This window comes from Falco biarmicus, chromosome 5, assembly GCF_023638135.1.
Source record: "Falco biarmicus isolate bFalBia1 chromosome 5, bFalBia1.pri, whole genome shotgun sequence".
Lineage (NCBI taxonomy): Eukaryota > Metazoa > Chordata > Aves > Falconiformes > Falconidae > Falco > Falco biarmicus.
In genome coordinates this window covers 66642558-66655204 of record NC_079292.1, presented here as the reverse complement: position 1 = coordinate 66655204, position 12647 = coordinate 66642558, and the positions used below count along the sequence as shown (strand labels likewise).

Sequence of the window (12647 nt, the reverse complement as noted above, 5' to 3'; positions counted from 1 at the left end):
TGAGTCTATAAGTAAAAAGATGACTTTGTGCTTCATGCCAAAGTCTGCCTAGTGCTCCCTGCAGTATATAGGTGCCATCTTAACCTCTTCCAGGCTTCTAATGCCCTTTGTTGCTTAATGACAGTGGCAGCAGTAGCTGGGAGAGGTGGGAAGGAACGAGAAGGGACATTTACAGGCCATAACCTTGGTGCTGTGTACAAATTCATCATAGGTTCATCGTCAGAAGAGTACATGTAGTGCCATAATGGAAATGAAGAACCAACTCAGCAGGTGGTGTGAACCAAGGTAGCTCCATTGATTTCATTGGTATCTAAACACTTTCTTCAAGAAAGGAAAGTTGTGTGTGTGTATTAGAAATTCATGTGTTGAACTTTACTTGCAAGCTAATTCCTCTAGGAGATGCATGAATGTACTAACTCTATAAGACTATCTGGAAGGCTACTAACTCCAGAGGAGAGGAGTGGCATCATGAGCATAAAGCAAACAAGGGTCTTGTGTGGAGCATAAATCATGAACCTACAAGGTAAAAGCAGTTTGCAAAGATTTAGAAGTTGTTACTTAAAGGGAATGCTACGTTGTTGGTGTATTGAATGCTCCTTATCCTATTTGGGCATCCTGAGTGCACACTTGGGCTGAGTTTAAGGCATGTCCTAAAGCTGGTGGGAGACAGCAGCATCTTGTCTTTGAGAATTAGGCTTAAGTAAGGACATTCATCTAGGTATCTTTTCTAGATGTCTTGTGTGTAGGATGCAATGAAGCTTCTGTTTTCTTCTATGAACTATAAAGGGAATCAGTGTGCCTTGCTGAGTTACAGATTTCCTCTTTGTAAATGTCTAACGTTAGTAGAGATAAACCCCGCTGTCGCAAATGAGTGGTTTAGGGTCGCTTAAAGAATTACCATCAAAGGTATTAACGGAAATAGTTTTAATATGAATTTGTGGGAGTGCAACTTCAAAGTTTGATGACAATGGTCAATTATTATATGGATGATACACAAAAAGAAAAATCAAATTAAAATCAAGTTAGAATTGTGCTGCAATGGTTTACACAGGGACCAAAGACGTAAAAGAGCAAGGGAGACCCTCCCATTGAGTCACAAGGTTCAGAGTGGACCCCTTTGCTTTCTAAACTCTTGATAGAGCTCAGAGCAGCTGGGTCCAATCCTAGTCTCAGACTTAGGACAACATATATAGAGATATATGTATGTAGAGAATGAAGGTTTCTTCACAGTTTAAGGTTGATCACAAGATTTTAGCAGCACTTACTCATCAATTAACATTTACAAAGTGAATCAACAGGATTCACTGCAAATGTAACTGATTTAATTATGGATCTGAAATAATAACACTTATACTGTACTGGTTATGAGGTATCTAAATCAATTCACACATACACAAGCACACAAAGGGGCAGGTGTATAGCTATATATGTACAAATGTACAAAGTTGTATACCTATTAAAAGTTCTCCTCAAGTTTAGTGAAATATTCATGCTGAATGCCTCTGCATTTCTCAACAGGCGAAGAGTTGAGCCCTGAGGAGCAGGGGTATCAGCCCAGGCTCTGTCGTCAGCTTTCGGTGATGGTCCCCTTAGTATTGCAAACTTGGCAGTTTGTGAGCTCTCCCCTCAGAGAGAGATACTGATCGCAGCCTGCTGCGGTCCAGGAGAACTCAAAGGGTCTCACTTAAGACCACTGTTTATAGAGTTGGAGATGATTGATTTCAGTCATCTGTAAAATTCCATCCTGGACGTAATCTGAGTTGGTCATTTTTCAGTGACTATGGTACCATTTCACTCAGGCTACAATTTAGGTCATGAATGTCCCAGGGCTGTCAGAGGGTGACTGATCATCATTTTTGTTTTCACCTTTGCCAGGCAACAGGAGTTCCTGGTACAGGTAGAACCATTCCCCACTTAGTCATTCAAGAATTGCTGGTACGGTGAAGGGGTGCTTAACTGCCCAACTCATTACTCAAATGCCAAGGCCCAATGGGGATTCCTGAGATCGTAGAGGAGCCCAGAGAAGGGGGTGAGATGCATCATCACACCCACCTGAAGCATCTACTGTTGTTGGTAAACTCCATTCTGTAGTGATTAAAAAGTCAGTACATGGACTATGGAATGTATTTCTGCCCTTGAGGTCATAAGTTTTGCCTAGTATTACCTGAGCACAGTTATAAAAAGTCATTCACTGCAAGGTCTTGTGCATCAGTGTGCTCCTATTGATTTTTCTGTTGTAAAATATTCCTTTTCCTTCCTTCCCTGGAATATAATGGCCTTTATAATTAAATCAGTCTTCCTAAATGTTCAAATCATTGACTCATTCTGAATAGTCCATTTGGAACAGCAGTTATTTAAACGACAGAGAGCTGATATACTCTAGATGTCTGTTGAAGAGAAATCTGTTTGAAAATACAAGACTGTAAGATTCTCCATGCAGTAACATTAGGTGCAATAGCAACCTTCAGCATAAAAAAGCAATTGCTTAGTCTTCTGTTGAATAAAACAATGGTTTCCATGGTTATCCTGCATCACATGGTACTTACTCCTGAATTTGTACTGTAGGGAGAACATTCTGCTGATAGTAGAGCTATGTTATAGACCTGAAAATTATTTCATGTACTGTTTGATAGAGCAATATGCTTTCTCTTTCATAAACCATTCTTTTCTGTTCATTTGGTCCCCAAATGGTTGTTCATTCTGGTGCTGAACTGCACAGTTTGTTCCTCAAATGCACCAGATAAAGGTCATGCCATGTTATAAGGACAACACAGCACACCTGTTTCTGGACTGAACAGCAAAAACACTTTTCTCCAAATCTCCCCTATACAGAAAGCAGGAGCCATCCTTTTTCTGTGTTTTCCCCTTACATTTGTGTATCTTTCCAATCCTTAAGCTCTTTCTTCAGTTCTTCTCTCCTTCCACTCAAAAGTCCATCCATTCTGCTTGCATCTCTACTTTTGCTCTTTTTCCTTCTGGGACTATTTTTTTTTCCCAATCCAAAATCTCTGTGGTTCTGATCTCTACAGCTTTTTTCTTACCTATTCATTAGCCTTATGATTCCTTTCTGAATTTACTACAGACCTGTCAAGAATATGTCCTCAATACAGTTCAAGCTCCCTTTTCCCCAAAGATCTCTCTTAAAAAAGAAAGCAGCAGCATATAAAACCTTTCCTGTGGGATGCATGGTGTTGGCAGAGCAGATTTGAAGTTCCTGTTTGATGCCAGGGCCATGTGCTGCCCATCAGATTTGCAGCTCCTGCCTTTAGCCTGCTTGTTTTGCCCTGGGCTGCTTCTGGTAGTAATAAACTACCAGAAAAACTGGTAAAAAACTGGTAAACTACCAGAAAAACTAAAAAAATGGTGAGAGCCTTTTCTGTTCGGCCTGTCATTGCCCCTCACTCCAACCCTGAGCTGCTGACCCATGGCAGGAGCTGTGAGAGTGTCAGGCAGTGAGACAGGTGGCCAGCACTCATCTAGAGGGCAAATGAAAAATAAATTCTTTAAAACATTAGTTTTCCAGTCTAGAATAGGAGTTGTCCGGGAAAAGAAGGGAAGTCTTGTGCTAAAGGAGAGAACATACTTTTAAAGCAGGATCCTAAAGGGATTCAGGCAGCTAATTTCACTGAGTCCATCTACTTGCTTGCTTTCCCAGCCTCAACAGAGATACTCAAAAGGAGAGAGGAAATATTACTAGTGATATTGCCAAAGTCCTGACGCTGCATGCATTGATTTTATTCGCCGTCCATCAAAACGTTTTCTTATGATTTATATTTAATGAAAAACGTGTACTGAAGAGATGGACTAGGAAGTGCAGACAGGTCCTGGATCTATCCTAGATGAGAAAACGTTTATGAGCAGAAGAGAATTATGTTTATATGGCTAGAGCAGGAGCCTGTCACTGTCAGCATGACTGGGTTTTAGCTCAAGATCTGCTATGATTTATGTTACCTAAATTATGCATAAACCTGACTCGGTATTTGGTTTGCCTTCCTAGATGAGAGAGACAGATGGAACTAGAATTCCCTTAAACTCCTATATAAGCTTATTGGATCAGTTAATACAAAATAAGTGGGCTTGTCTGTCTATCTGCTTCCTTACTGAGACAAGAGAAATGAGAAAGAGATGAAATCTTGACTTTTGCTCTGGCATTAAGTAGACCAGCAGACAGCAAGATAAGGGTGCTGTTTATTTAATAGTTACTGGCAGCTTACACCTGTCCTGGGGCAAGAGACAAATTTGGAAAGAGCTGACTCAGCAGGACATAACCTAACTTCCGTTATTCACTACTGTGTGAGTACTTCTGAGAGACCCTCGTGGAACCCTGATGCATCCTGGAGCCCTGCTCAGTCCACAACGGTTTGTGCTGTGTCAGGTTATCTCTCTTAGGAGCTCTTAACCTTTTTCTTCTTTGGCATACTGTGAGACTTCACAAACATTTGTAAAATGTGTAGGCAAAAGGCAATTTGGGTGAGTGTAATGCATTTTTCTTTTTTAATCGGCAACACTTCTCTCTTAATCCCACACTTGCATGTAGCAGGGAATATTTCAGTGAAGGGAAATGCCGTGGCTGCAAGCAGTAGCTGCCTCCCACTACATGGAATAACCTTCACTGCTGCAGATTCAAGGAGATCTGAGGCTGCTAATTCAGCAGTTTCTGAAGTTAATTATGGCGTTTACTTAACCGATTTAGGTTTAACCTTTCTGAACACTATTTCTCAACAAAAAAATCACCATGCTTGAGCAACAAAACACAGAGACAATGGACCATGTGTTTGTGAAAATTAATGGGAAACTTCGAGTCATGGTGGAGGTCAGATGACTGGAACCACAAAACACTGCAGTGAACTGCCGAAAATGTGGGTTAGCAGTTATGGGGAGGCTTCTAGGAAGGGCATATAATTAACCAGAACAGTAGGAAAATGTATTAACAAGATTTGTTCTTGTCTCAAGTATAAGGCCAGCTAACAGCGTGTAGTATATCCACGTTCCTAGGGCCAGCTTTGTTATAGTTTGTAGCAGGTAGCGAAAAGCAGTTTTGTCTAAGTCTGCTTTAGTAATACCCACCTTCATGGAGCTTATGTCTCTTAAGTGCTCAGTTACACTGTTTTACAAAGCAGTTGCCTAAATAGCAAGAACACATCCTGGGGCCTGAGGAAACCCAGTCTTTTTCCAAAACCAGAATTGGCTTACTGGCATACTGAAGCAAGTCTGTTCATTCCTGGCAGCACTGTGCTACAGGTGTTGCTGCAGGTGTTACTGTTTAAAATTTCTAACAGAAAATGTATTTGGAAAAAAAAGATGTCTCCTAGAAAGCAGCAGAGAATAAGAGTTGGATACAGGATCCATCTGGTTGCAAGAATGAGTCTTTAAAACTCTCATAACACAGGCATTATACTAATTCCTATTTCAAATTAATTTAATTTAATCTCCAGAATGCTGATGTCATTCTAATGTCTCTGTCAAAGAAACTGGCTAAAGCATCAATAGACATCTCATGGCTTGGAGCAGAAATAGGTGTGCAAGTTGGCTTTAAGCCAACCAGTGTTTCAGAAATATCGCTCTTCCTCAAGGCTTGAATAGACAGTCATGCTTATTAAGGTCCTGCAGAAGAATGATAATACTGAAACTGTACATGAAACTATGTCTGACTTCGTAATTTTTCTTCCAGCACCTGAATTACTCAAAAGGAGAGTGCAATATATATATGTGAGTGTTCATGTGTGAAGAATAACTATGAATTTTCAAGTATTTCTGTTTCCCAAAGAGAAAGTTAGTTTTGGAGAAATTAGTTTCATCCCTCAGTTTGCAATAATTTGACAGTTTATTGCATCACATATTATAAGAAGGAAAACTAAAATTATTTTCTATGCTTGTTTTCTGTGAGTGATATTGGTAAAGTTAAATCCTCATCAATTACCCTGCTGTAATTACACAGCAAAGCTATATAGATTTATTCAGATGGGGAAGAGATTTGGTGAAAGCTGCATTTAACATGAAAAAGTCTTGGATGTTGCCATAAATGTCCAATGGTCAGACAGTACTGCTATCTGCGAATCATACACTACCGGTATGCATTTATCACTCTTGGTTCTTACTGAATAAATGGTCTGTTGTTAACAAACTGAAGCTATTCCATTTAAGTGATAAAGGCCATTCTGAAACGCCTTGCTCTTCCTGCTCACTGTAGAAATCATTGTTTAAAGCAGAACTAAACTGAATTCAGTCTTAAATGCTAACAAAATCATGAGAAAGGGGGTTTTATTTCAAAATCTGAGAGATCTAAAGCAAGTGAGAAAGATACAATTCTTCTTGCAGATAGAAGAGGTTGAGGGTTAAGAAGGAGCAGGTAACTGTAGCAATGAATACCTGAGCACACCTCCAAGAGATGTAACAATTAATTAACAGTAAATGTGAAATAACTTCCAGGTGTGGAGTTTCTGGAATGGTACCTCTTTATTCAGTTAACAATGGCAAACAACTGAGGGATTCTCATTTCACAAAATCTGATGGTTCAGGTGTTCCGAGTACTTGCAGTCTTTTTCATCATCATTTTTTGTAATGTTTTGCTGAAGTGGATATTACTGTCTAATGGCAGATAGTCTTATCAATTAGTAGACATCCTTATCCATGGTGAGTTACTAGCAGAACCAGCACCCAGAATTGCTATTTGTGGTCTAGCCTGGAGATAATCCCACACCCCTCTCTGATTGCTCATCTGCATTAGAAGCCTATTACTTTGACACAGACTAATCTGATATTATAGATACAGGTTCTCCTGCTGAATAGGAAATGTTGGCATTCAGATCCAAGTCCAAATCTATTCAAAGTGGGAAAGGAAGAATTAGGCTGTCTGCTTTCAGGATTATGTTTGGCAAAAACTTGGACCTGAATCTGCCCCTGTAACTGCAGCCCAGGAATGTGATCACCAGTAGGGTTGGTTCTTGGATCAATTCCCCAGATTTCTGCCTTGTTTGTTTTCCCAGGTGTGATGAGTACGTCACACAGCTGGATGAGATGCAGAGGCAGCTTGCAGCTGCGGAGGATGAGAAGAAGACCCTGAACTCTCTGTTGCGCATGGCTATCCAGCAAAAACTTGCCCTTACCCAGCGACTGGAGGATTTAGAGTTCGACCATGAGCAGTCCAGACGCAGCAAAGGCAAGCTTGGAAAGAGCAAGATCGGCAGCCCTAAAGTAAGTGAGGAGGCATCAGCCACCGTGCCAAGCATAGACACTTTCCTCCTGCATAGTCAGGGCCCACAGCAACCAAACTTACTGGTCAGCAGTGGCACTCAGAGGAAAAGGTATGCATGCAGTGATCTTTACAGTACAGTGCAGTGGCCAGACTTTAATTAAAGTTGTTCACTGAATTGTAAACATTATAATTATTTTCTTTTTTTTTTAATTTTTTTTTCCTCCGTACTTCGACTGGGGAGGAGGTGGGGAGGATATGAATAAGAAATTCAAAGCCTGGCAACATGTGGTTCTGATCCACCTACTCACTGTTATTTCCTCCTCCTTAATGCAGTGTTTTGAACTATATTCTGTCAGTGTCTCAGTGCATCTTGTATGTCTTTAATATCAGTGTGAATGTATTTTCTTTATGACATTTTCCTTAAGTTTTCCTTAAGGTTTTCCATAACGAGCATCTGAAATAAAAAAAGGGTTGTGCTCTACGAGCATTTCAGTGCTTAACACAAACAAATCTACATCTATCTGTTAAGCGCTGATGCTCACTTTTTCTTCATCAGTGTGAAAAGAATATGGGATGTGTTCACTCAGATCAGTTTTTCTACATGGGAGCAAGCAACTTTTTGAAGGGGGATGGCTGCCATTCATAACCTGATGCAAATATTTTGCTGTTCAAGCAGTGAGTTCTCATCTTGTCTTGTGACTGCCCTGCCAAAGCTCTATAGATGTGGGGACCTCCACAGTTCTGAAGGTGAAGGGGACTCTCTGTTAGAGAAGTCCTACATAACCATTCCCTTTTCTTATATGCTCTAGTCACAATGCAAAAACAAGAGCACATTCAGGGAGCCTTGTACATGTTGACTCCAGGATGCTGGGATATAACTCAGCCTCATTTCCTCCTCCCCTAATACGCACCAGGATTTCCAATGCAGGCAAGGTGCCCTGCTGTGGAAATGACATGGGGTGGCAACGCTAGTTGATTTTTACCTGTTAAGCACATTAACATGATGTTGTCATTCATGAGGCTTTGAAAGGTAATTAAAGTAAAACTCTTTTGTTTCCATATGTATTTTTCTTGGATCTCCTGCAAGACTATTCTCACCTTCCCTTTGTGATCAGAGCCATCCCAGGACTTCAGGGACCTACCTCCAGAAATTATTAAGAGCCCCCCCTCATCCTGCCTCCACAGAATCATATCTTCTGAGGGGCTCCCCTTCCATGAGTGAATTCATCCATGGGCACCGTCTCAGCAAGGAAAAAAGGTTAACCGTGGCCACACCAGGTAAACATTTTTTCCTTGGGTGCATGTGGTGCTGAGTGTTTAGCAGAGCAGGGAACCCTCCCAGCACTGCAAATGCAATCTAATTTGGGCATATTTTTGAGACCTGAAAAGCAAAATGTCTCCTTCTGTATCACCTGTAGCAGGAGATGACATTCTGCTGGCAGCGGCCCAAACTGGTTCCAGATGCAGTAGGGGAAAGTCCTGCTGTGGTATAGGTGGGTGCAGTCCTGCTGTCATCCACAGAAGCTGCACCCCTGTGCCTGGGTGTGCTTAGTCTGGTGGTTGTGTTGGAGTCCCCATGGAAGTCACGAACCCAATGGGACAGAGGAGTCAGATGCGTGAGGACCAGCAAGGGAGTGATTGGCAATGTGCAGGAGCTTATGCAGCATCCGTCTTCTGCTCACCCTGGAGCATTCAATCAGGTTTTTCTAAAGGGTAATGTTAAACTCAGAGAGATTTAGTTTATATAGATTGAGTCATGAGGTTTATCTTTGCAGGAAGCTTTTGCTCTTTGTTTCCTGCCAAAATGTAGCATCTGCTTCAAACAAGCATAGAAAGGAAATGCAAACTGGAATGCAATTTCAAAGGTTGTGACATCTTTCTTCTCCTGACAGACAAGTTGATAATTATTTTTTTTCTGTGTCTGAGCAGAACCTTTAGCCTTTAAATGGGCACACTCTTGTCTGGTGGTGATTTTTTTCATTCTTTGTTTTGAAATTTGTTATGCACAAAAAATGTAAGTAGAAAATATAAAAGCTAAGGCCTATAAAGTGGTTTCTGCTGAAGCAGATATTTGTTCTGGAAAGCTAAGCAATACCCAATAGTATGCTATATCTCTCAGTGCCAGCAATATCGCAGGCCGCCTTTGAGTAGTGCCATGCAAATAACACCCACTCAGAGGACAAGTGTAAAACTGCAGAGAGTCTAAACAAGACATTTTCCTAAGGAATGTTGCAGTAAAATTAAAAGAGTTGGCTCCTGGGGAGGAAAAGGCAGGGAGAGGGAAAGAAGCAAAGGCTTTAAAATGTGTAAAGTACTGAACTTTCAGCAGTTCCTTTTTTTTTTTTTGTTGTTGGCAATGGAAGACCGCATGTTCATTTTCTACTCCATCAACAGGAGTCTGTTTCCTAAACACTGGCAATGTCTCTTACATTCTTTCTACTTTGTCCTATAACAGAATAAGGATCATTTTCTTTCTGATGGACACTTAAATTTCTTTAAAGAACTGGATTTTCCATTTGCTGTATAGCCAAACTCGCCTACGTAATTTGGAAATGTGAGGATCTAGGCCCAAAAATGGCAATCTTCTAAAGTACAATTTACTAGACTCTTCTAAATGTAATTGTACTTCCCATGTACAATTTACAAAAGTGCCAGGCCTGGATGACCTTTCTGTGAAGAATCCTGACTGTATATAAATGCAGTCTAGTGGTTGGAAGAAGTAATGATTAAAAAAAGAACTATGCTCAACAGATAGGGAAACACAACTTAAGTGTATTGTAAAATTGTTAGTAAATGATGAAATATGTGATCTTTGAATCTGGGACTCTGTATCCTGTCTTCATGCATTAATATTTTTTTTCTATTTTCACTATTTTTGTGGACCACCATCTGATATCCCATGAGATATCATCATTCTCAACACAGACTGAGAAACTCTGACGCAGTCGCTCACTTTTTCCAGTAACAGAGGCCAAAGGGTGAAGCAGCCTAAAAAGTAGAATTGTCCAGCAAATAATGTCTGCCTGCAGTCTTGTCTGGTATACTTTAGGTACATCTCTACATATTCAGAATGTAAGGGTCTTGAGACAGTATTAATGACTTATGTTACAGTTGTCCTTATGAATCTACAACAGTCCCAGCTTTCTGAATGCATTTGTCAGAATTTTATGCTATCACACGGCCTTAGTCTCAGCCTGTGAGACCGACCAGCTCAAACCAGAGATATTTCTGAGCACTCAGATTCCAGTATTAGCAGGGTCTGTGCTAGAACCAGATTGAGGATTAGGTAGGGCTTTTTCAGCATTGTTCTTACCAGTTTCTGGAAGATTTCTTACTGTTAGCAGATCAAAGGAACGATGCACCAACTAGGATTTTTTACCTTCTGTCTAATTATCTGCTTCCTGAAAGTAAGAAACAGTGAAGGGTTTTATAGGGAATGTTTAAAAGCCTTGTATCAGAAAGAGTTTCTGTTCTCAGATGATTTAGGCAGTCAAGCAAGCCAGCAAGAAGTGTAGCCACCCACACGTGCTTCTTCATCTGGGGGTTGCAAGAGCAGCACACAAACCCAAACACCGTGGAGCAGAGTATAGCTTGGCTTGAGGCTGTGTCCTCAGTAGTGGGGTAAGAACGATTAAGCCTAAATTAAATGGGATCAGGTTTTGGGTTTGTTTTTTCTTTTAAATTTTGTGAACTGTTTCCTTTATCTGAATATTTCATCCATATGATGTGTGGTCTTTCCTGTCCTTTCATTGGGTCCCAGTGTGGTGGGGACTGGGAGGCTGGTAATGCATTTCATGGAGGCCAGGAGCCTAAATAACTCAAGTTGATAGAGGGAGAAGCCAGGCAGGCTCCCTTGCCTCATGCAGAGGCCAGCTGTGCCTGTCTTTCTCTTGCATCTCCTTCTGGACTTGGTGCTTGGCAGAAGGGTCTGCCTTCACTGTGCTCCAGCTCTGGCTTTGACTGCTGCTGGCTACCTAGCAGAGGGAAAGCTGGGACTGCTTTTGCCTGCCTTCTTCAGAGGAAGACTCTGGTGAAGACTCAGGGGTGAAGACCAGCTGAACCGAAGACCTCTCAAGAAATAGATTGTAGTTTCCTGCTTGGTCTCCCTTTGACTGCCCTCAGCTTTAAATCAGCACGCATGTCCCTCCAACATAAACTGTGGCAGTATGACTTTATCTGGGCTTTCTAATTGAACTAATAGCTCCTAACTGCAGTGGCTGAAAATGCCACTTGGTTATTTCTCCTAGATAATAGTGTGCACTTAGCTTTGCTGTGTGTTTCTTCTTTACTTCTGTTATTAACATTTATTTTTACACTTTAAAGTCTTTATTCTTCTGATAGACAGAAGCAGCCAGTATGTGCCCAGCACAGTTCCAGCCCACATTTGCACATGACTGTGTTCATAACTACATGAAAATTCAGGGCATGTAGAAAGCCTAAGGCTGGATTTGACAGTGTGTAACACTGTATTAGAAGTGACATTTCCATTGCAGTTCCATTCAAACTCCTTGAAGACGAAGTCAACAGATGCCTCTTAATATCCCACAGTCCCAAATACAAAATATGCTTATCTTGACTTCTTCAGGGAAAGACCATGACAGAAAAAGTCTGTTGTGGGTGCCCTGATACCACTTTTTTCTCTCTGTTTATTTGAGCATGGAAATTCTAAAAGTTGAATATAAAGTTCTGTGATTTTAACTTAAAATTAAATCAATTAAGATTCTTGCAGGGATGATGCACCTGAAGAAAAAGGTTTCCCAACAGGCTTATGAGATGGAGAACAACTAATGGCTGCAGCATTCTCCCTTAAACAGAGTCAACAACAGCCCACCTGAGAGTCTCTCCTTCATTGGAGTGCACCCCAAACAAACTGTGGTAGATGCTTCTTTTCCCTATTGTTATGCTTGTAAGGTATCACCAGGCAGATTTCAGTATTTAAAATCCTGCACAGGAAAACACTTTGAATAGTGAAGTATTTTGTGTTTCCAAGGAAATCAGATCATAAGATCATAATAAGCAATCCTTTCCCTTCTAGAGAATTCTGTACAGTCATATATTTCACTTTATTAAAATAGAAAAAGGAAAGTAGCCTTAAAATGTGATACATTTCTCTCAAACTCAAGGTCCAGCTGAGGTTGGATGTTTAGTTGACACAACCAGACTAGCCCCACAGGTTTCAGCAGAATTATGCTAGTTTACTCCAGTCCCAAGTTTTTGTTTTGTAGGGTTTAGATTTTATTGTTCTTCATTGTTACAAGTCCATTTCATAAAATTGTTCTTCTAAAACTTGTAAAAAGAAAGACTGTAGCAAAATCAAGTAATTTTGTGGAGTTGCTCATTTCTGAAAGCACATTAAACCTGAAAGTTTTCTTGCTTTTCATGTGTCTTTCAAGACTGATTTACAGAATGGCATTTAATTCTCACAAGGTGAGACTGATATGGAAAGACAGGA

The 12647-nt window shown here is 40.6% G+C and overlaps 1 protein-coding gene across 5 annotated transcripts in view; it reads left to right on the top strand.

The window, feature by feature from the left end:
- BICD1 (BICD cargo adaptor 1) overlaps window positions 1–12647 on the top strand; it is a 190941-nt gene that overhangs the window by 155686 nt on the left and 22608 nt on the right. For 2 of the 5 annotated variants that reach the window (XM_056341108.1, XM_056341113.1), the window contains exons 7-8: window positions 6987–7304; window positions 8283–8473. In XM_056341108.1, the coding sequence (XP_056197083.1) occupies window positions 6987–7304; window positions 8283–8473 (509 nt within the window). Of the gene's footprint in view, window positions 1–6986; window positions 7305–8282; window positions 8474–12647 lie in introns of those variants that run through there. The other 3 variants (XM_056341112.1, XM_056341109.1, XM_056341111.1) reach the window with 2 other exon arrangements.